This window comes from Pristiophorus japonicus, chromosome 5, assembly GCF_044704955.1.
Source record: "Pristiophorus japonicus isolate sPriJap1 chromosome 5, sPriJap1.hap1, whole genome shotgun sequence".
Classification (NCBI taxonomy): Eukaryota; Metazoa; Chordata; class Chondrichthyes; family Pristiophoridae; genus Pristiophorus; species Pristiophorus japonicus.
The window spans coordinates 164,652,443-164,676,813 of NC_091981.1; the positions used below are offsets into that span (position 1 = coordinate 164,652,443).

At 46.2% G+C, this 24,371-nt stretch overlaps 1 protein-coding gene across 6 annotated transcripts in view; it reads right to left on the reverse strand.

Annotated features, from left to right (window-relative positions):
- Positions 1 to 7,065, reverse strand: part of ppp1r9a (protein phosphatase 1, regulatory subunit 9A) — a 424,704-nt gene extending 417,639 nt beyond the window's left edge. For all 6 annotated transcript variants that reach the window (XM_070881066.1, XM_070881067.1, XM_070881068.1 and 3 more), the window contains exon 1: positions 5,182 to 7,065. In XM_070881066.1, the coding sequence (XP_070737167.1) occupies positions 5,182 to 6,693 (1,512 nt within the window). In that variant the 5' untranslated portion in view covers positions 6,694 to 7,065. The remainder of the gene's footprint in view (positions 1 to 5,181) is intronic.
- Positions 7,066 to 24,371: the final 17,306 nt, after the last annotated feature.

A 24,371-nucleotide genomic window follows, 5' to 3' on the forward strand; every position in this document is an offset into this window, starting at 1 on the left:
GGGCCAGAAATGTACTGATCAAGAAAGTTCTCCTGAACACACTTCAGAAATTCTTCCTCCTCTCTGCCCTTTATACTATTACTATCCCAGTCTATATTAGAATAGTTGAATTCCCTCATTATCACTACTTGATTGTTCTTGCACCTCTCTAATTTCCCTGCAAATTTGCTCCTCTATATATATATATATGAGAATAACCTAGTAATGTAATGGCACCTCTATTGTTTCTCAACTCTAACCAAATAGATTCTGTCCTTGAACTCTCCAGGACATCCTCACTCCCCAGTACTGTAACATTCTCCTTAATCAATACTGCCATCCCACTTCCTTTCTTTCCTTCTTTCCTGAACACCTTATATCCAGGAATATTTAGTACACAATCCTTCCCTTTTATGAGCTAGGTCTCAGTTATCGCCACATCATCATATTCCCATGTGGCTATTTGCGCCTGCAGCTTACCAACCTTATTTACCACGCTTCATGTGTTTACACACATGCACAGTAAACCTATCTTAGACCTTCTCGTATTTTCTCTTAGTTTGACCCCACCTAATAGCTTACTATTTCTTACTCTAGTGTTATCTGTCTCTCCCAATCCTTTATGCACCTTGTTTCTCTTTTCTAATGCTACATCCTGGTGCCCATCCCCTTGCCAAATTAGATTAAACCCTCCCCAACAGCACTAGAAAACTCCCCCCACCCCAGGAGGACATTGGTCCCTGCTCTGTTGAGGTGCAACCTGTCTGGCCGGTACAGGTCCCACCTCTCCCAGAACTGGTCCCAATGTCCCAGGAATCTAAAGCCATCCCTCCTGCACCATCTCACCAGCCACGCATTCATCTGTGCTATCCTCCTAATTCTATACGCATTAGCTCGTGGCACTGGGAGGTCCTGCTATTTAATCTCTTTCCTAGCTCCCTAAGATCTGCCTGCAGGACCTCAAAATACTACTTAATGTTGTTGTGATATCTGGAAACGGTATGACAGCTGTGCGAGATAAGGATTCATTCCAAAAAGCCAACTCCTGTCAAAATATATTGATATGAAAAGTAAATCCATTAGCATTACAAGAATCTGCAATGGGTAGAAATTCCAGTTGGTGCAGTCTATAAATTTCCCAAAATGTGGAAACATTTATATTGAATCCACAGCAAACATTATAATGCTTCTCAGATAATGCCTATGCTTCGTTTCCACATTTAATCATTTAACATCTACAAAACCATTATATTAACTTCAGAATGCTGAATTTTATATAGTAAAAAGATCCAAGGGGCTCCATGAGAAAAAGGATACATGGTACCAAAGTACTGCATACAGATAATACTACAGGAGTGTTCAGTAAATAATGTGTGATGGACAATAAAAATGGAGAGGGAAAATAGAAAAATCAAAAAAAAACCTCACCAGTTGAAACCCATGACTCTTACATAATTCTAAAACTTTGGTAGAGAAACCAGCCTTTCCATGAGACCATAAAGTTTCAGAGCTGTTCAAAGAATGAAGGCACTAAAAGGACTCTGCTTCATAGAAAGGCTCAGCAGAGTTTGTGGCACTGATTAGACATATGGCAACTCACTACTCCACAAGCAATACTGTATCAGCATGTGTAACAACACCTGTCTTAACTAATCAGAGCACTGCCAGGGATTTTGCATGCACCCATGAGCTCTGTACTTCAGATGTCCCTACACTCTGCAGTACAGGTGCACTTTAAGTTGTTATCTTCGCATTTATCAAAAAGTCACAACTGGTGAGGGTTTTTATTTTTATTTTTCTATTTCCCTCTCCATTTTTATCAAAGGCATCAGATACAACTGGGTCTGATCTCCTTGCTAAAACATCTCAAACATGTTTTTCTAACAATGTTTGGCACTTTTTATCATGATGTGAACTGGATAATGCTTCATATGTACAAAAACGCCTTGGGTCACTACAGCTGAACATTCACCCAGTAATCCCCAAAGATACCACTATATCTTTTAAAAAGGAAACTGGAATGAACATTTGAAGTAAAGAAAGATACAGCGCTATGGGGCGAGAGTAGGGCAGTGAGATTAGTTGTGGACTGCTCTAGAAGAGAACCGGCACAGATATGATGGGCTAAATAACTTCCTTCTGTGCTACAAACTTCTATGGTTTTAACTACTTTCCTTTAACTACTGCTGACCACTCAACTTCCCTTCTCCATGCTAGCTGACATTTTAAAAGGTACCCTCTCCAGATGCTATTCCCCTCCCTTGCAAAACCATCATCGTCACTCTCTCCTCAAAATTCTTAAATGTGCTGTTACCTCCCAGATTTGTGCACACTTCTCCTGCCACCCCATCTGAATCCCTCCACTGAGGTTTCCATCCCCCACCACCCCCAACAGCATCAATACAATACTAACCAAAATAACAAATAACATGCACTTTGACAGTGCATTATCCCTCCTCGTCCAACTGAACCTCTTTGCATCCTTTGATATACCAACTTTGTCCAAAGCCTCTCCTCTGTTATCCAATTCAGTAGGATTGCCTTTGCTTGGTTCAAATCTTTGCTATCCTATCAAAGTCAAATCATTTCTACCAATGGTTTCTATTTGCACCTCCACATTGTTACCTCAGGAGTCTCCCAAGGATCTATTCTTGGCTTCCTCCTTTTCCTCATCTACAGACTACCCCTGGTCAACAAAGACATACAAGGTCAACTTCCACATGTACACTGACAACACCCAACTTTATCTCTCCGCTGTCTCGATTGTCAGATTATTTAGCAGTGTTGAATGTCGCAATTTCCTCCCCTTAAACACTGGGAAGACTGAAGCCTTCGCCTTCAGCCCCAGCAACAAACTCAATATGCTCACCACTGATTCCAGCCCCCTGCCCGGTCAATGCCTTAGGCTGAATCAGACTGTTTGCTATTTCAACATTCTATTCAACCCTCAGCTGAGTTTCTGACCCTATATGTTCCCTATCACAAAGACCGCCTACTTCCACCTCTAACATTACCCACATTCACCCTTGCCTCAGTCCATCCTTCAATGAAAGCCTCAACCATGCCTTTGTCAACTCCAGACTCAACTATCCTCATGCTCATCTACGGCACACTCTAAACTTCAGCTCATCCGAAACTCTGTTGCCCATATCCTATGCTGCACCAAGCCCTTTTCCCCTATCATTCCGGCCATTGTTAACTTACGTTGACTCTTAATTACCCAAAATCTTAATTAAAAATCTCAGGTTCATATTAAAATTTATTCATGGCCTTGCCCTTCCCAATCTCTAATATTCTCCAACCCTACACCCAGCCGCCAACTCTCCATTCCTTAGATTCTGGCCTCTTGCGCATCTCTCCTCACTTTGTCCCACATTCTAGAATACCCTCCCTAAACCCTACACCTCGCCATCTCTCCTCTTTCAACGCCCTCCTTGAAACCCACCTCTGACCAAGCATTTGGTCACCCCTCTCATCTTTTTTGGCTCAGCAGCCATCACCACATTGTTGTTTGTGGGGGCTTGCTGTGTGCAAACTGGCTGCTACGTTTCATACATTACAACTGTGACTACATTTCAAAAGTACTTCACTGGCAGTAAAGCACTTTCAGATTGACAGGGTAGATGCTGAGAGGTTGCGTCCCCTGACTGGAGCGTCTAGAACTAGGGGCCATCGTCTTAGGATAAAAGGTCGGCCATTTAGGACAGAGATGAGAAGGAATTTCTTCACTCAGAGGGTTGTAAATCTTTGGAATTCTCTACCCCAAAGGGCTGGGAATGCAGAGTCGTTGAGTATTCAAGGCGGAGATAGATAGAATGTTGGAGTCAAGGGAAATCAAGGAACATGGGGATTGAGTGGGAAAGTGGAGTGGAGGTTGAAGATCAGCCATGATCTTATTGAATGGCAGAGCAGGGTCGAAGGGCCATATGGCCGACTCCTGCTCCTAATTCTTATGTTCTTACGTTATGTTCAGACATCCGGAGGTCATGAAAGGTGCTATATAAGTAAGTCTTTCTTTTCTATTTTTGTCTGGCTGAGGCTCTGTGAAGTACCTTGGAACGTTTATCTGTGTTAAAGGTGCCATATAAATACAAGTTGTTATTGTGTATGGTGTGAGCAGCTGAGACTAGCTTGAAAAATTGATGATTTATACAGTATGAGGAATTTAATTCATGTAAATGTTTAGTGCTAGATCAGGTTTTATATTTGTTAATTCATGTAGATGTTTCTTGAGGTTGAAGTTTAGTGGTCATTTTGGTCACGCTTAGTTATTTAGTACTAGAACGAGGCCCAGCATTATGATCTACGCGTCTGGATTCCCTTTTTGATTTGTTTCAGGGGGCAATAACCGTCAGAGTTTTTTTTCATTTTATGAACTAATGTTAGTTATTTTAAATTTATTTTTCAACATTCTGATGATATTTCAGTTTGTTTTTGTAGGGGCAAGTGCAGTTGCTACGTTACGCACTGGGGACTGTATGGACTGAACGGCTCACGCAGCGAGTCCTTATTGTTACCTTTCCTGCAAGGGCAGAAATAAACTACCCAATCACGCACGCTGTTCTTTGAGAAGATTGCGAGAGAAAAAATTTAAAATGTATCCATTCGCAAGAAAGAAAATGACGTTTTATCTATTCATCAAGCATTTAGTATTATACTTCAGGGAATGTCTTGCAAAAGTCAAAACCAAATTATTTATAACTGTAGAACAATTACATCATAATCCAAGAGACGGCTGTATTTTCCAGAAACATTGCAAGCCAGGATTCCTGTATTCCACCCATGTTATCATGCTGTACCTTGCCATTTACAGCAGCAATGTAACATGATTTACGTCTACATCCACTGATCCACAAACTGTCATTTCTTTCGCTTGTGAAATAGACATCATATTGAAAAACTTGTATTTTTGCTTCACTGCTCAGTAACTGCAATGAAAATGATCCAAATGGGGTATTCCTTTACATCAGCTCACACTGCAATTCTGACTCAATTCAGTTTTTTTTAAAAGCCATAACGAATTCTGTTTACATCTATACATCTGGTTAAAACAAATCATTATTATAGATATTGGTTATTCTGCAACATTTTTAAAGATATGTCAACTACATTTCTAAAGAATACTTTACTTATAGGTTTACTTGTTAAGGTGTGCCATAACATGGTTAGCCATTGCAATGCATTGATTAATGATTCACTTACTTTTATGGCAGCTGTGCTGAATTTAATTTTCCTCTTGGCTGGAATATTATCTTCATCGGACAATCCGGTTACTTCTGTACATTCCACAATTGGTTCATAATTATTTTCATCGCTATCCACTTGCTCCTCGGAGTCCTCATAAGTCTGCTCCCAACCAGCTTCATCTCCTGATTCCACACTGCAACCTTCATTTTCCACATTTTGAACTTCAGGTTCTGTTTTTGGATATTCTTTTTCGCTACTTTTGTCAGCTGATCGACTTATGACTGGAGTCCTAGAATGTTCAGCTGTACTTTCCTCGGAGGAATTTTCACTTGCTGTTGATCCTCGTTTACCTGACGGTATTTCAGCTCCAGCAGTGCTCCTTTTTAGAGAGTCTGAAACAATACTGGATTGCTTCACGTCCACAGCAATATTTACGTGCTTCCCAAAATCATCGCTATCTTCCGCAGTGGATCCTTGCCCCCGTTGGTCAACATGATCGGCTACACCTTCATGGACCTCCTGTTTAGTTTGCCTCACCTCGGCACTGCTCTGGCTAAAGGAAACCTCCGTTTTTACGGTCTCTGGTGGCAATGTCGCATGACTTGCGATGTTTTGCTGTTTTTCACTTGTCCTAGGTGAACCTGCAGCATCTTGGTTCACAAAATAAATCCCATATTGTCCTTGAATAGCGGATGTTCTGGAATCCGGCTGCTGCTGTTGCTGCTCCCCGTTCAGCAGTTCAGATATTTTAGACGGAGTGGATGGGGCAGAGGCGCTCTGTTCACTTTCGCCGGCCGCCAGGTTTTGCTGCTCGGTGATTTCGAAGACGGCGCTGAGCTGGCTGACGGTGGGCGACACGGTCTCCGCTCGGGGGCTGGTGCTGTCCAAGGACTCGGTGCTGCCTCTTGCCGAGCGGAGGCCATCGATCCCCCGCAGCTCGTCCAGCAGCTGATCCTGGGAGCCCTTCCTCTCCCTTTTGGGCGAGCCCTGGAGGGAAGGGGCAGCGGACTCGCGTGTGCTCTGCTCGAAGAGCTTGCGAGTCTCCGAAAATTTGGAGTAGGTCGATGGGCCGTCCCGCCTGGAGTCGATGCGACTCGTCCGATCGGACACGTTGGAAGCCAGCTTGACCCGAGCGCCGGCTGCAACCTGCGCCACATCCCGGGCTCGGACTCGCCGGTGCGGGGAGGAGGGAGCCCCTCTACCGCCTTTGCTTCGGGCAGAAGCCCCATTGTCCTCGCCCGGCCCCATGCCCATCTGCATGAACAGCATGTTCTTGATCCGGTTAACATTGGAGCCGTATTTCCTTCCCCGGCTTTGCGGGTGCGGGTGCTGCGGCGGCGGCGGTTTCTCTGAGCCTCCCCTCGCCTTTGAATCGCCCCCTGCGACCGCGACCGCCGCCGCCCCCGCGCTGCCCGCGGCTTTACCGAAGCTGGTTCTGAGAGCCTGAAACTCGGTCCTGTAAGCGTTGCGGTGCGGCGAGGCGCTGCGGAGGGTCGATCTCTCTCCTGAAGCCTCGGTCTTCATCATGTTTTACCGTCAGCAGCAGATGATGAGAGAGAACGAGCGAGGCGGCTGTTTGAAAAACGATCTGTCTCCCACCCCCCCACCACACAACTGCTCCTGGAAATCAATGCACGGACCTCCGCGGGGGGCTCTCAGCCGGCCGCTGTCACGCCGGGAGGAGGAGAAGCCTGAGAGCGCAAGGGAACAGGTGCCCCTGAACCCAAAGCGCAGCAGCAGCTGCCCGCTAACATGCCGGCAGTGCGGCGAGGCTCGGCGGCGAACGCTGGTCCCTGAGAGCGAACTCCACCGCCCACTGGCTGGCTCGGTCCCGCTCGCTCTCTCTCTCCTCGCGCTCCCTCTCCCCGATGCCGCGCGGACGCGGCCGTTCCTCTGACAGCCTCTTGCGCTCCACTAAAACAAAACGCCCGGGGCACCGCGCGCCGGCGACGTCATCGCGCCACCGCGCGTCAGTCAACACAACACGGCAAGGTCCGGCACGGGGCAGGGCAAAGCCCGGACAGCAGTGCATGACAGCCCGGAGGTTATCCCCGGTTGCTATAGTACACGATACCACAGCACAGTGCAATTCATGTCAGCACGTACCGCATTGCGCAGCACAAACTTGACTATATCCTGCAACCGCCATCGCAGTATATGCTTGAAATAGTCAGTAGGTAGACATCATCTGTGGCAAGTGCAGAGATGTTTCGGGTGTGGACCTCTTCTCATCAGAACCTTCACAGACGCTGACGACCTGTTGATGGTTTCCAGCATTTTCTGGTTTTGTTTCAGATTTACAACTGTAGTTTTTTGCTTTTGTTTATAAGGTTATTGTAGAGTTATTTTCCTTTCCTTTTCCCCAACAGAACTGCCAACATTGGAGTCAAATGGCCCCGATTTTACCTCCAGGTGGATTTCCCGCTCAAGCCTGAGTTAAAGTTGCAGTCAGGTCTCAATGACGTCATAACGCTGCAACATGTATATGTAAATAAGTACCCTGTTGGTTCCAGGCGTATATCCCTGGTCAGAAGAACAGGTTAAAATTGCAGATGTTGCAATCATGGCAACTTTCAGACAGGTAAGAGCCAGGGTGATTTTAACTGCCCACCTGCCAGGTTTCTGCTGAACGAGTAGGGTTTAAATCGCCCCATGTTACAGGTCAGCCTATGAAATATGCGCTTGTGTTTTTCTCCACATGAATTACCTAGAATATTGTCAGGAGCAATATCAGTCCAAAAGAATGACATAGATTATAAACAGAGTTATTTTTATTTCAAAATTAGATACATCAAAGGATGTTATACCAAAATATCTGATTGCTCCTCTTAAACAGTGAAGTTTTTCTTGTCTATCAATTTAAAAATATTTTTACGTGCCTCTGTATTTTTCATTAAAACATATATGAAATATGCTTTGAGTTTCAATGCTTCAAGTATATTATTAAAAATCTGTGGGTTTGAACTTATTTTCTAATCCCATTTCATGCCGAATGTTTCATTCTTTGGTGTGATAATTTTGTTTTTCCATGGTATGTTTAATTTTATTTAAACAAATTCATACTATAATTGTATTTTGAAGTAGGAAAACAATGCACAACATCCCATGAAAAGGTATTTTAATAGAAACAAAGAATTTGCATTTTTTTAGCAGCTTTTACATCCTCAGGACATTTCAAAGTGCTTCACAGCCAATAAAGTACTTCTGAAGTGTAGTTGCTGTTGTAATGTAGGGGGTACGCGGCAGACAATTTGCAGACAGCAAGGTCCCACACACAGCAATGAGATAAATTACCAAATTATCTGCTTTCATGTTGTTGGTTAAGGGATTCTTTTTTGTCCAGGATACCTCCCCTGCTCATCTTCAACTAGTGCCATATGATCTTCCATGTCCATCTGAGAGGCAGCAGGGCCTCACATTTCATCCAAAAGGCAGACCTTGAAGAATGCCGCACTCGCTCAACACTGCACTGAAGTGTCAGTCTAAATTATGTTCTACAGTCTTTGGATTGGTGCTTCAAACCCATAACCTCTGACCCAAATGCAACAGCGCTACCCGCTGAGCTAAGACTGACACTTTAATGATTTAAAGTAAAATTATAATTGGTCTGATATATTTCTAACTTAATATATTCCACCTCATTCCAGATGACAAAGAGTGACAAATGCAGTAATGAGCCGAGCCTGTCTGGCACTCTATCATATACTGCTTGTCCAAATATAAATGCTGGCTAAACAGACTCACAGGAATGCTGTTCATTTTTTTTAGTTGTATTTTGTGCTTATGAAGCATGAGTAATGGCACTGCTAGAGAATAAAACATTTTCCTTTTTGTGGCACCATTTTTTTAATATTCGTTCACGAGATGTGGGCGTCGCTGGTATGTATTGCCCTTGAACAACTGAGTGGCTTGCTAAGCCATTCAGAGGACAGTTAAGAGTCAGCCACATTGCTGGAATCGCATGTAGGTCAGGCATGGGTAAGGACAGGAGATTTCTTTCCCTAAAAGACATTTTCAAACCAGATAGATTTTTACAACAATTTGGTAATTTCATGGTTAACATTACTTATTCTGTTCCGAACACAGATGAGACTGCACACAGGGAGATTAAAGTAACAGTGACCTCAGTCTTTATTAAGACACTCAAGAGTGAGGAACAGGCCTTAGGAGCCGGCTTATATACAGTGCTCCCAAGGGGTGCTGGGAGCCCTTGGGACTTCAGGGGATGCGCTCCCTTGTGGCGGAACATGGAAGTGCATGCTTTACAGATACACAACATCACTGCCACCCCCGCAAAGTCAAAGTGAAAACTATTTACAAGGTGAGGCGGTCGGGAGCCTTTCTTTCCCTGGTGGACCTCCTCGGTACAAATGTCTGTTCTGGTGTGTTGGCTGTGCCCTCACTGGGCTGGCGTGTTGTTGGCACTGCAGGGCTGCTGGGTGAGCCTGGCCTTGCTGGGCTGTTGGGCGTGATGGGTTCGATTTCCTGGTCCGGGGTGGTGTTGTTGATCCTTTGGGTGTGTGTTGTGGGCTCGAAAAAGGTGGTGTCTGCTGTGGGTTGTTCAGGGCAGTCTGTGAACTGCAGCCTCGTTTGGTCCAAGTGTTTTCTGCAAATTTGTCCATTGTCTAGTTTGACTACAAACACCCTACTCCTTTCTTTAGCGATCACCATACCCACAATCCACTTGGGACCATGTCCATAGTATAGCACATACACAGGGTCATTCAGATCAATTTCCCGTGACATAGTGGCACGACCATCGTTTACATTTTGTTGCTGTCGCCTGCTCTCTACCTGATCATGCAGGTTGGGGGTGAACCAGTGAGAGTCTGGTTTTAAGTGTCCTTTTCATGAGTAGCTCAGCCGGGGACACCCCTGTGAGCGAGTGGGGTCTCGTGCGGTAGCTGAGCAGTACTCGGGACAGGCAGGTTTGGAGTGAGCCTTCTGTGACTCGTTTAAGGCTCTGTTTAATTGTTGTACTGCACACTCTGCCTGCCCATTGGAGACTGATTTAAACGGGGCCGAGGTGACATGTTAATCCCATTGCGGGTCATGAATTCTTTAAATTCGGCACTGGTGAAACATGACCCGTTGTCACTGACCAGTATGTCAGGCAGGCCGTGGATGGCAAACATGGCCCTCAGGCTTTCGATGGTGGCGGTGCTTCCCGACATTATTTCACATTCAATCCACTTTGAAAAAGGATCCACCACTACCAGGAACATTTCACCGAGAAACGGGCCCGCATAGTCGACATGGATCCTCGACCATGGTCTGGAGGGCCAGGACCACAAACTTAGTGGTGCCTCGCTGGACGCGTTGCTCAACTGAGCACACACGCTGCATTGCCGTACACAGGACTCGAAATCAGAGTCGATACCGGGCCACCACACGTGGGATCTGGCTATCGCTTTCATCATACTGGTATGATTTGGTGGCCATTACAGAAACGTGGTTGCAGGGTGGCCAAGACTGGGAATTAAACATACAGGGATATCTGACAATTCGGAAAGATAGACAAGAAGGGAAAGGAGGTGGGGTAGCTCTGTTAATAAAGGATGATATCAGGGCAGTTGTGAGAGACGATATTGGCTCTAATGAACAAAATGTTGAATCGTTGTGGGTGGAGATTAGAGATAGTAAGGGGAAAAAGTCACTGGTGGGCGTAGTTTAGAGGCCCCCAAATAATAACTTCACGGTGGGGTGGGCAATAATCAAGGGAATAATGGAGGCATGTGAAAAAGGAACGGCAGTAATCATGGGGGAATTTAACCTACATATCGATTGGTCAAATCAAATCGCATGGGGTAGCATGGAGGAGGAATTCATAGAATGCATACGGGATTGTTTCTTAGACCAGTATGTTACAGAACCTACAAGGGAGCAAGCTATCTTAGATCTGGTCCTGTATAATGAGACAGGAATAATAAATGATCTCGTAAAAGATCCTCTCGGAATGAGTGATCACAGTATGGTTGAATTTGTAATACAGATTGAGGGTGAGGAAGTAGTGTCTCAAACGAGCGTACTATGCTGAAACAAAGGAGACTACAGTGGAATGAGGGCAGAGTTGGCTAAAGTAGACTGGAAACACAGACTAAACGGTGGCACAATTGAGGAACAGTGGAGGACTTTTAAGGAGCTCTTTCATAGTGCTCAACAAAAATATATTCCAGTGAAAAAGAAGGGCGGTAAGAGAAGGGATAACCAGCCGTGGATAACCAAGGAAATAAAGGAGAGTATCAAATTAAAAACCAATGCGTATAAGGTGGCCAAAGTTAGTGGGAAACTAGAAGATTGGGGGAATTTTAAACGACAGCAAAGAATGACTAAGAAAGCAATAAAGAAAGGAAAGATAGATTACGAAAGCAAACTTGCGCGAAACATAAAAACAGATAGTAAAAGCTTTTACAGATATATAAAACGGAAAAGAGGGACTAAAGTAAATGTTGGTCCCTTAGAAGATGAGAAGGGGGATTTAATAATGGGAAATGTAAAAATGGCTGAGACCTTAAACAATTATTTTGCTTCGGTCTTCAGAGTGGAAGACACAAAAACCATGCCAAAAATTGCTGGTCACAGGAATGTGGGAAGGGAGGACCTTGAGACAATCACTATCACTAGGGAGGTAGTGCTGGACAGGCTAATGGGACTCAAGGTAGACAAGTCCCCTGGTCCTGATAAAATGCATCCCATTAAAAAAGATGGCGGAAGTTATAGCAGATGCATTCGTTATAATCTACCAAAATTCTCTGGACTCTGGGGAGGTACCAGCGGATTGGAAAGCAGCTAATGTAACACCTCTGTTTAAAAAAGGGGGCAGACAAAAGGCAGGTAACTATAGGCCGGTTAGTTTAACATCTGTAGTGGGGAAAATGCTTGAAACTATCATTAAGGAAGAAATAGTGGGACATCTAGATAGGAATAGTGCAATCAAGCAGACGCAACATGGATTCATGAAGTGGAAATCATGTTTAACTAATTTACTGGAATTCTTTGAGGATATAATGAGCATGGTGGATAGAGGTGTACCGATGGATGTGGTGTATTTAGATTTCCAAAAGGCATTCGATAAGGTGCCACATAAAAGGTTACTGCAGAAGATAAAGATACGCGGAGTCAGAGAAAATGTATTAGCATGGATCGAGAATTGGCTGGCTGACAGAAAGCAGAGAGTCGGGATAAATGGGTCCTTTTCGGGTTGGAAATCGGTGGTTAGCGGTGTGCCACAGGGATCGGTGCTGGGACCACAACTGTTTACAATATACATAGATGACCTGGAAGAAGGGACAGAGTGTAGTGTAACAAAATTTGCAGATGACACAAAGATTAGTGGGAAAGCGGGTTGTGTAGAGGACACAGAGAGGCTGCAAAGAGATTTGGATAGGTTAAGCGAATCGGCTAAGGTTTGGCAGATGGAATACAATGTCGGAAAGTGTGAGGTCATCCACCTTGGGGAAAAAAACAGTAAAAGGGAATATTATTTGAATGGGGAGAAATTACAAAATGCTGCGGTGCAGAGGGACCTGGGGGTCCTTGTGCATGAAACTCTTTTGAGTTTATCTGTGAAATAAAAAAACATTAAACCGTGCCACCCGCCCTGGATGACACAGCAGACATTTACAAGGCCCTTTTTTTTTTTCCTTTTTTGTGTTTTTTTTTGTGTTTTCCTTTTTTTTTTGGTTTTTTTTTTGGGCGCTAAAATCACATTTTTCCAAGTGCCCCCTATAAAACGGGAGGGGGACACTAAAAGCACCGGCAATTAAAACAAATTAAACTTTAAAACATAAAATCAAATTAAAATTTGGTTGCCGGGCGTGATGATGCACTCCAGTCCCTCCGGTGCCCACCTCTCGCGGAAGGCCGCGAGCGTACCGGTGGACACCGCGTGCTCCATCTCCAAGGACACCCTGGACCGGATGTAAGAGCGGAAAAGAGGCAGGCAGTCAGGTTGAACGACCCCCTCGACCGCCCGCTGCCTGGACCGGCTGATGGCACCCTTGGCCATGCCCAGGAGCAGTCCTACGAGGAGGCCTTCAGACCTACCCGCTCCCGTCCGCACAGGATGCCCAAAGATCAGGAGAGTGGGACTGAAGTGCAGCCAGAATTTCAGGAGCAGCCCCTTCATATAATGGAACAGGGGCTGCAACCTAGTGCATTCAATAAAAACATGGAACACGGACTCCTCCAGACCGCAGAAATTGCAGGTGGCCTGGGAGTCCGTGAACCGGCTTAAAAATTTATTGCATGGCACTGCTCCGTGCACCACCCTCCAGGCCAAGTCCCCGACAAATAGTGGGAGGACCCCTGCGTAGAGTGCCCTCCATCGGGGACCCCCGCCTCCTCCGGACTGCAGGATGGTACGCCATGGCATGTCCGGATGGCAGGCGAGGATGGCAAAGTTGAGAGTGTGCAGGAGCAGCCCGTACAGGAAACCCCTCCGCGCGGAACTGAAGGGCACGGAGGGGATTTCCCCGAGGCGGCTCAAGTTGTGAGGCGCCGGCTCCTTGTGCATGAAACTCTTTTAGAGTCTACCTGCAAAACATAAAACATTAAACCGTGCCACCCGACCTGGGTGACACACCAGACATTTACAAGGCCCTTTTTTTTCCTTTTTTTTTTGTGTTTTTCTTTTTTTTTTGTTTTTTTTTTTTGGGCACTAAAATCACAATTTTCCCAGTGCCCCCTATAAAAGGGAAGGGGACACTAAAAGCACCGGCATTTAAAACAAATTAAACTTTAAAACGTAAAATCAAATTAAAATTTGGTTGCCGGGCGTGATGATGCACTCCAGTCCCTCCGGTGCCCACCTCTCGCGGAAGGCCGCGAGCGTACCGGTGGACACCGCGTGCTCCATCTCCAAGGACACCCTGGACCGGATGTAAGAGCGGAAGAGAGGCAGGCAGTCAGGTTGAACGACCCCCTCGACCGCCCGCTGCCTGGACCGGCTGATGGCACTCTCGGTCGTGCCCAGGAGCAGTCCTACGAGGAGGCCTTCGGACCTACCCGCTCCCCTCCGCACAGGGTGCCCAAAGATCAGGAGAGTGGGACTGAAGTGCAGCCATAATTTCAGGAGCAGCCCCTTCAAATAATGGAACAGGGGCTGCAACCTCGTGCACTCAATAAAAACATGGAACACGGACTCCTCCAGACCGCAGAAATTGCAGGCAGCCTGGGAGTCCGTGAACCGGCTTAAAAATTTGTTGCAAGACACTGCTCCGTGCACCACCCTCCAGGCCAAGTCCCCGACAAATAGTGGGAGGACCCCTGCGTAGAGTGCCCTCCATCGGGGACCCCCGCCTCCTCCGGACGGCAGGATGGTGCGCCATGGCGTGTCCGGACGGCAGGCGAGGATGGCAAAGTTGAGAGTGTGCAGGAGCAGCCCGTACAGGAAACCCCTCCGCGCGGAACTGAAGGGCACGGAGGGGATTTCCCCGAGGCGGCTCAAGTTGTGAGGCGCCGGCTCCTTGTGCATGAATCCCAAAAAGTTAGTTTGCAGGTGCAGCAGGTAATCAGGAAGGCGAATGGAATGTTGGCCTTCATTGCAAGAGGGATGGAGTACAAAAGCAACTGTATAGGGTATTGGTGAGGCCACATCTGGAGTACTGCGTGCAGTTTTGGTCACCTTACTTAAGGAAGGATATACTAGCTTTGGAGGGGGTACAGTGACGATGCACGAGGCTGATTCCGGAGATGAGGGGGTTACCTTATGATGATAGATTGAGTAGACTGGGTCTTTACTCGTTGGAGTTCAGAAGGATGAGGGGGAATCTTATAGAAACATTTAAAATAATGAAAGGGATAGACAAGATAGAGGCAGAGAGGTTGTTTCCACTGGTCAGAGAGACTAGAACTAGGGGGCACAGCCTCAAAATACGGGGGAGCCAATTTAGAACCGAATTGAGAAGGAATTTCTTCTCCCAGAGGGTTGTGAATCTGTGGAATTCTCTGCCCAAGGAAGCAGTTGAGGCTAGCTCATTGAATGTATTCAAATCACAGATAGATAGATTTTTAACCAATAAGGGAATTAAGGGTTACGGGGAGCGGGCGGGTAAGTGGAGCTGAGTCCACGGCCAGATCAGCCATGATCTTGTTGAATGGCGGAGCAGGCTCGAGGGGCTAGATGGCCTACTCCTGTTCCTAATTCTTATGTTCTTATTATCATTACTATATCCGGATGTGTGCTGTGGAGATCCGAGATGAACGTCTCCCTGCCCTTTTTGGGTAGCACTACATGGCTACCCCACAACAGGCAGTCTGCCTGAATGGACAGCTCGTCCTTTCGCCGCTGGAACGGCTTGATTAGCTCTTGCATTTCAACGGGGATGCTGGCCCAGCTCCCATGCAGTACACAGTTTTTTACTAGGGACAGCAGAGGATCTTGGCTGGTCCAAATCCTAATCTGGCGGGCCATGACAGGTGATTTATCATTTTCAAACGCTTCCATGACCATCAACAAGTCTGCGGGCTGCGCCACCATCAACAAGTTTGCAGGCTGCGCCATTTCCACCCCCGTGGTGGGCAATGGTAGCCGACTGAGAGCATCCGCACAGTTCTCGGTGCCTGGCCTGTGGCGGATGGTATAGTTATACGCTGATAGCGCTAGTGCCCACCTTTGTATGCAGGCTGAGGCGTTAGTATTTATCCTCTTGTTTTCAGCGAACATGGATATCAGGGGCTTGTGATCGGTTTCCAGCTGAAATTTGAGTCCAAACAGGTACTGATGCATTTTCTTTACCCCGAACACACACGCTAATGCCTCTTTCTCAATCATGTTGTACGCCCTCTCGGCCTTAGACAAGCTCCTGGAGGCATAGGCAACAGGTTGCAACTTCCCCACAACGTTAGCTTGTTGTAATACACACCCGACTCCATATGACGACACATCACATCTTACCACATGTCTTTTACACGGGTTATACAATACAAGCAGCTTGTTGGAGCATAAAATGTTTCTGGCTTTCTGAAAAGCAATTACTTTTTTTTCCCCCATACCCAGTTCTCACCTTTACGCAATAAAACACGTAGGGGCTCGAAGAGGGTGCTTAACCCCGGTAGGAAGTTACCAAAATAGTTGAGGAGTCCCAGGAACGACCACAGCTCCGTGATGTTCTGTAGCCTGGGCGCGTTCCTGATAGCCTCTGTCTTGGCGTCTGTGGGCCGAATGCCATCCGCCGCAATCTTTCTCCCCAAAAACTCCACTTCTGTTGCCATGAAGACGCATTTCGACCTCTTCAGCCGCAGCCCAACACAATCCAGTCGCTGGAGGACCTCCTCCAGGTTTTGTAGGTGCTCGACGGTGTCCCGACCCATGACCAATATGTCATCCTGAAAAACCACCGTGTCTGGTACCGACTTGAGTAGGCTCTCCATGTTTCTCTGGAAGATCGCTGCAGCCGACCGAATTCCAAAGGGCATCTGTTGTAGATGAACAGTCCCTTGTGCGTGTTGATGCAGGTGAGGCCCTTCAAAGACTCCTCCAGCTCCTGCGTCATGTAGACCAAAGTCATGTCAAGCTTGGTGAACGTCTTGTCTCCTGCCAGCATCGCAAAGAGGTCGTCTGCCTTAGGTAGCGGGCATTGGTCCTGTAGCGGGAAACAATTAATAGTTACTTTATAAAGGCCGCAAATCCTGACCGTGCCATCACTTTTGAGTACTGGAACAATCGGGCTGGCCCACTCGCTGAATTCGGGAGATGATGCCCTCGTGTTGCAGCCTGTCCAGCTCAATTTCCACACTCTCCCTCATCATGTGAGGTACCGCTCGCGCCTTGTGGTGAATAGGTCGTGTCTCTGGGACCAAGTGGATCTGCACCTTCGCTCCGGAAAAGTTTCCAATGCCTGGCTTAAAAAGGGAAGGAAATTTGTTCAGAACCTCGGTACCTGAGGCCTCATCGACATGTGATAGCGCTCGGATGTCATCCCAGTTCCAGCGGATTTTGCCCAGCCAGCTCCTTAGCTCCTTCCAAGCAGTGTGGGGCCATCGACCGGGACAATCCAGAGTGGCAGTTCATGCACCATGCCCTCGTAGGTGACCTTGACCATGGCGCTGCCCAGGACAGTGATAAGCTCTTTGGTACACGTTCTCAGTTTCGTGTGGATGGGGCTCAGGGCTGGTCTGAGTGCCTTGTTGCACCACATAGAAACATAGAAAATAGGTGCAGGAATAGGCCATTCGGCCCTTTGAGCCTGCACCGCCATTTAATAAGATCATAGCTGATCATTCCCTCAGTACCCCTTTCCTGCTTTCTCTCCATACCCCTTGATCCCCTTAGCCATAAGGGCCATATCTAACTCCCTCTTGAATATATCCAATGAACTGGCATCAACAATTCTCTGCGGCAGGGAATTCCATAGGTTAACAACTCTCTGAGTGAAGAAGTTTCTCCTCTTCTCAGTCCTAAATGGTCTACCCCTTATCCTAAGAGTATGTCCCCTGGTTCTGGACTTCCCCAACATCGGGAACATTCTTTCTGCATCTAACCTGTGCAGTCCCATCAGAATCTTAAACGTTTCTATGAGATCACTTCTCATCCTTCTAAACTCCAGTGAATAAAGGCCCAGTTGATCAAGTCTCTCCTCATATGACAGTCCAGCCATCCCTGGAATCAATCTGGTGAACCTTCGCTGCATTCCCTCAATCGCAAGAATGTCCTTCCTCAGATTAGGAGACCAAAACTGAACACAATATTCCAGGTGAGGCCTCACCAAGGCCCTGTACAACTGCAGTAAGACCTCCCTGCTCCTATACTCAAATCCCCTAGCTATGAAGGCCAACATACCATTTGCCTTCTTCACCACCTGATGTATCTGCATGCCCACTTTCAGTGACTGATGAACCATGACACCCAGGTCTCGTTGCACCTCCCCTTTTCCTAATCTGCCACCATTCAGATAATATTCTGCCTTCATGTTTTTGCCCCCAAAATGTATAACCTCACATTTATCCATATTATACTGCATCGGCCATGCATTTGCCCACTCGCCTAACCTGTCCAAGTCACCGTGCAGCCTATTACCGTCCTCCTCAGAGCTCACACCGTCACCCAGTTTAGTGTCATCCGCAAACTTGGAGATAGTACACTCAATTCTTTCATCTAAATTGTTAATGTATATTGTAAAGAGCTGGGGTCCCAGCACTGAGCCCTGCGGCACTCCACTAGTCACTGCCTGCCATTCTGAAAAGGACCCGTTTATCCCGACTCTCCGCTTCCTATCTGCCAACCAGTTCTCTATCCACGTCAGTACATTACCCCCAATACCATGCGCTTTGATTTTGCACACCAATCTCTTGTGCGGGACCTTGTCAAAAGCCTTTTGAAAGTCCAAATACACCACATCCACTGGTTCTCCCTTGTCCACTGTGCTAGTTACATCCTCAAAAAATTCCAGAAGATTCGTCAAGCATGATTTCCCTTTCATAAATCCATGCTGACCTGGTCCGATCCTGTCACTGCTTTCCAAATGCACTGCTATTTCACCCTTAATGATTGATTCCAACATTTTCCCCACTCCTGATGTCAGGCTAACCGTTTTATAATTCCCCGTTTTCTCTCTCCCTCCTTTTTTAAAAAGTGGTGTTACATTAGCTACCCTCCAGTCCATAGGAACTGATCAAGAGTTGATAGACTGTTGGAAAATGATCACCAATGCATCCACTATTTCTAGGGCCACTTCCTTAAGTACTCTGGGATGCAGACTATCAGGCCCCGGGGATTTATCGGCCTTCAATCCCATCAATTTCCCTCACACAATTTCCTCCTTCTCACTAGACCCACTGTCCCCAGTACATTCGGAAGGTTATTTGTGTCTTCCTTCGTGAAGACAGAACTGAAGTATTTGTTCAATTGGTCTACCATTTCTTTGTTCTCCATTATAAATTCACCTGAATCCGACTGCAAGGGACTACGTTTGTCTTCACTAATCTTTTTCTCTTCACATATTTATAGAAGCTTTGACAGTCAGTTTTTATGTTCCCTGCAAGCTTCCTCTTGTACTCTATTTTCCCCCTCTTAATTAAACCCTTAGTCCTCCTCTGTTGAATTTTAAATTTCTCCCAGTCCTCAGGTTTATTGCTTTTTCTAGCCAATGTATATGCCTCTTCCTTGGCTTTAACACTATCCTTAATTTCCCTTGCTAGCCATGGTTGAGCCACCTTCCCAGTTTTATTCGTACTCCAAACAGGGATGTACAATTGCTGAAGTTCGACCATGTGATCTTTAAATGTTTGCCATTGCTTATCCACCGTCAACCCTTTAAGTATCCTTTGCCAGTCTATTCTAGCCAATTCACACCTCATACCGTCAAAGTTCCCTTTCCTTAAGTTCAGGACCCTAGTTTCCGAATTAACTGCGTCACTCTCCATCTTAATAAAGAATTCTATCTTATTATGGTCACTCTTCCCCAAGGGGCCTCGCACAACAAGATTGCTAATTAGTCCCTTCTCATTACACATCACCCAGTCTAGGATGGCCAGCTCTCTCCAGTTGGTTCCTTGACATATATAGAAAACCATCCCTAATACACTCTAGGAAATCCTCCTCCACCGCATTGCTACCAGTTTGGTTTGCCCAATCAATATGTAGATTAAAGTCGCCCATGATAACTGCTGTACCTTTATTGAACACATCCCTTATTTCTTGTTTGATGCTGTCCCCCAACCTCACTACCAATGTTTGGTGGTCTGTACACAACTCGCACTAGCGTTTTCTGCCTTTTGGAATTCCGCAGCTCCACCCATACCGATTCCACATCATCCAGGCTAATGTCCCTCCTTACTATTGCATTAATGTCCTCTTTAACCAGCAACGCCACGCCACCTCCTTTTCCTCTCTGCCTATCCTTCCTAAATGTTGAATACCCCTGGATGTTGAGTTCCCAGCCTTGGTCACCCTGGAGCCATGTCTCCGTGATGGCAATTACATCATATCCGTTAACTGCTGTCTGCGCAGTTAATTCGTCCACCTTATTCCGAATACTCCTCGCATTGAGGCACAGAGCCTTCAGGTTTGTCTTTTTAACACACTTTGCCCCTTTAGAATTTTGCTGTAATGTGGCCCTTTTTGTTTTTTGCCTTGGGTTTCTCTGCCCTCCACTTTTACTATTCTCCTTTCTATCTTTTGCTTCTACCTCCATTTTATTTCCCTCTGTCTCCCTGCATAGGTTCCCATCCCCCTGCCATGTTAGCTTAACTCCTCCCCAACAGCACTACCAAACACTCCCCCTAGGACATTGGTTCCGGTCCTGCCCAGCTGCAGACCCTCCGGTTTGTACTGGTCCCACCTCACCCAGAACCGGTTCCAGTGTCCCAGGAATTTGAATCTCTCCCTCTTGCACCACTCCTCAAGCCACTTATTCATCTGAGCTATCCTGTGATTCCTACTCTGACTAGCACGTGGCACTGGTAGCAATCCTGAGATTACTACCTTTGAGGTCGTACTTTTTAATTTAGCTCCAAGCTCCCTAAATTCATCTCGTAGGAACTCATCCCATTTTTTTACCTATATCGTTGGTACCTATATGCACCACAACAACTGGATGTTCACCCTCCCTTTTCAAAATGTCCTGCACCCACTCCGAGACATCCTTGATCCTTGCACCAGGGAGGCAACATACCATCCTGGAGTCTCAGTTGCGGCCACAGAAACGCCTATCTATTCCCCTTACAATCGAATCCCTTATCACTATAGCTCTCCCACTCTTTTTCCTGCCCTCCTGTGCAGCAGAGCCACCCACGGTGCTATGAACTTGGCTGCTGATGCTCTCCCCTGATGAGTCATCCCCCTCAACAGTACCCAAAGCAGTGTATCTGTTTTGCAGGGGGATGACCACAGGGGAACCCTGCACTACCTTCCTTGCACTGCTCTTCCTGCTGGTCACCCATTTACTATCTGGCTGTGTACCCTTTTCCTGCGGTAAGACTAACTCACTAAATGTGCTATTCACGTCATTCTCAGCATCGTGGATGCTCCAGAGTTCACCCACCCGCAGCTCCAGTGCCGCAATGCTGTCCGTCAGGAGCTGGAGGCGGATGCACTTCCCGCACACATGGTCGTCAGGGACACCGGAGGCGTCCCTGACTTCCCACATAGTACAGGAGGATCATAACATGTGTCAGAGCTGTCCTGCCATGATTTAACCTCGAGATAGATTTAATTTGGCAACAACAATGCTAAATGGTACTTACTGATAAAGAAAAGAAAACGGAAAACTACTTACCCATCACCAGCCAATCACTTACCCCCTTGACTGTGACGTCACCTTTCAATTTCTTTCTACTTATTTTTTACCTTCTGCCCCTGCTGCAGCTGCACAAGCACATATATCCAACGCTGCTCGAACTCCCGCTGCCTCACGAACTGCCGCTGAGCCTTTTTGTGGGCCTCCCCACGCTGCCTCTCCGACGCTGCTCGAACTCCCGCTGCCTCACGATCTGCCGCTGGGCCTTTTTATAGACCTCCCCACACTGCCTCTCCAACGCTGCTCAAACTCCCGCTATCTCTCAAACATCTTTTTACTCATCGTGGATTGGCTAGCGCCAGTGTCCAGTTCCATGGCTACGGGTAAGCCATTCAATTTTACATTTAGCATTATAGGTGGATATTTCGTTGAAAATGTGTGCACCCCGTGTACTTCAGCATCTGCCTCCTCTCTCTGAAGCTCAAAATTTCTTTGATCCACCATGGACCGACTTTCTCTGCCATGTGGTGGTTAGCAGGTTTTGCAGAGCTTGCAGTTCATCTGCATGCTCATAGGAGGTGCCCCATTGTTTCACAGCTCTTGCAAACATACCCTTTGAAGCAGCATGAATAGGCTGAATGGAAGCCTCCACGACGCCAACAAGGTGTGAATTGCCTTGCATTCATCCTTTGTTGGGGACTCTGAGCCATCTGGGTCACCTGAAGCCTGCTGGCAGTTGCAGACTCGTGGTTTCTGCCCTGTACATTTCTGCTCGCAAATGCAGTTCCAGTTAATTTATGAACATTGCTAGCACTTGTGTGCTGAGAGATTTGTTTAGTGTTATCACTGGTTGACATAAACGCCTGTGCTATCGCAATGGCATTACTGAAGGTCGGTGTTTCTACAGTCAAAAGTTTTCGTAGGATGGTCTCGTGGCCAATGCCCAGTACAAAAAAGTCTCTGAGCATTTGCTCCAGGTAGCCATCAAACTCACATTGTCCTGCAAGTCGTCTTAGCTCGGCGATGTAGCTCGCCACTTCCTGACCTTCAGATCGCTGGCACGTGTAGAACCGATACCTCACCATCAGCATGATCCTCTTCGGGTTAAGATGCTCCTGAACCAGTGTACACAGCTCCTCATACGACTTATCTGTGGGTTTCACCGAAGCCAGAAGATTCTTCATGAGGTTGTACGTCGGTGCCCCGCAGACCGTGAGGAGGACCACTCTCCTTTTTGCAGCGCTTCCTTCTCCGTCCAGCTCGTTGGCTCCAAAGTACTGGTCTAACCATTCGACATAGGCTTCCCAGTCCTCACCATCCGAGAACTTCTCCAGGATGCCCACAATTTGTTGCATCTTTGCATTGGATTCTTATACTCGTCGGCAGTTATTGTGTTCCTAACACAGATGATACTGCACACAGGGAGGTTAAAGTAACAGTGACCTCAGTCTTTATTAAGACACTCCAGAGTGAGGAACAGGCCTTGGGGCAAGCTTATATACAGTGCTCCCAATGGATTCTGGGATCCCTTGGGACTTCAGGGGATGCGCTCCCTGGTGGCGGAACATGGGAGTGCATGCTTTACAGATACACAACATTACTGATGCTAGCTTTTTTTAAATTCCAGATTTATTTAATTGAATTTAAATTTCCTCACTACCATGGTGGGATTCTGAACTCATGTCCCTGGATTATTAGTCAAGTAACATAACCATTACACTACAGCTCCCTTGAACCATGTGGCAACATCAACTGTATACAATTCAGGGCTCACCTGGATTCACTGAAATCTCTAGCAAGTACCTCTCCCTGGCTGAGATTGGCAAAATTCCTAGTGGAAAATTCCAAATTACATTTATTTGTTGAGTGAAGTCCAGATAACATATGCACACTTCTTTATGAACAAGGGTTCCACTATGAATTAAATTGGTTGGCTTGGAGGCGTTCTTGGTACATCTGGTACAACATTAACTCTGTTTCTCTCTCCACAGATGCTGCCTGACCTGCAAAATATTTCCCACATTTTCTGTTTTTATTTCAGATTTCCAGCATCTGCAGTATTTTGCTTTTGTGTTGCTGGTACATCTGTTAAACAAGACATTTTTAGAGCCCTGATGGCATTGCTAATATAATGTTAGTAATTTTTGCAAAATAATTAGGGGGATGGGAATCCTCTACATCCATACAGTGAGATCCTCTACATTTGGATTGGAATTTCAAACTGTTTCCATTTATCTCAAAACCAAACATGGGCTTAGTGAGATAAGCTCCAATGCATTATTTCTCCCTGAGCACTTGCTTTCAGTCTTTGTGGCCCCTCTTTATGAATTGGCTGAGACTGAGTTTTCAGGATTGTATTGGTTGGTTTGACAACAGCATTGACAAAAACCTGTCAATGGCTCACTCTTCACTCCTCACTGCTTGGGATGAAGTATGCTACAGGAACATCTTTCGAGGGAGTAAAATAACAAGATCAGAGCATGTGAATAAAATTAACTTGAAAACATTTCTCAGTATAGAAAATGCAAAGTAAAATGTTGTCATTTATTTTGTCCATTCCCAATTATTTCTAACAGTAAACAATCTAAAGAGTAATATTTAAAATATCACAATGATAGGAGTTGTACCAGCTGTTCCAATCAAAGCAGTATACATGATTCTCTATTATTTTGTTGAGTTAATCCAAGATCTATAGGTAGCTGCGATGAAGGCAGGAGATGGACAACATATTTAAAATATCTTGTGGAAAGAGCTGGGAAAACAGTTCTGAGAGACCTTGGATGTGAAACCTGGAGATGGAGAAGAACATCCTGAGGATAGAGAAGGAAGGTGAAAAGGATACACCAAGGAGTTAACAAGAACAAGAAAAACAAGAAGAACTTGTGTTTATATAATGTCTTTAACATAGAAAAACATCCCAAGGTGCTTCACAAAGGCATCTAGAAAAAAACTGACACTGAGCCAAAGAAAGAGATATTAGGAGGGGTGAGCAAAAGCCTGGTAAAAAAGCCCATAATTTGCGGACAG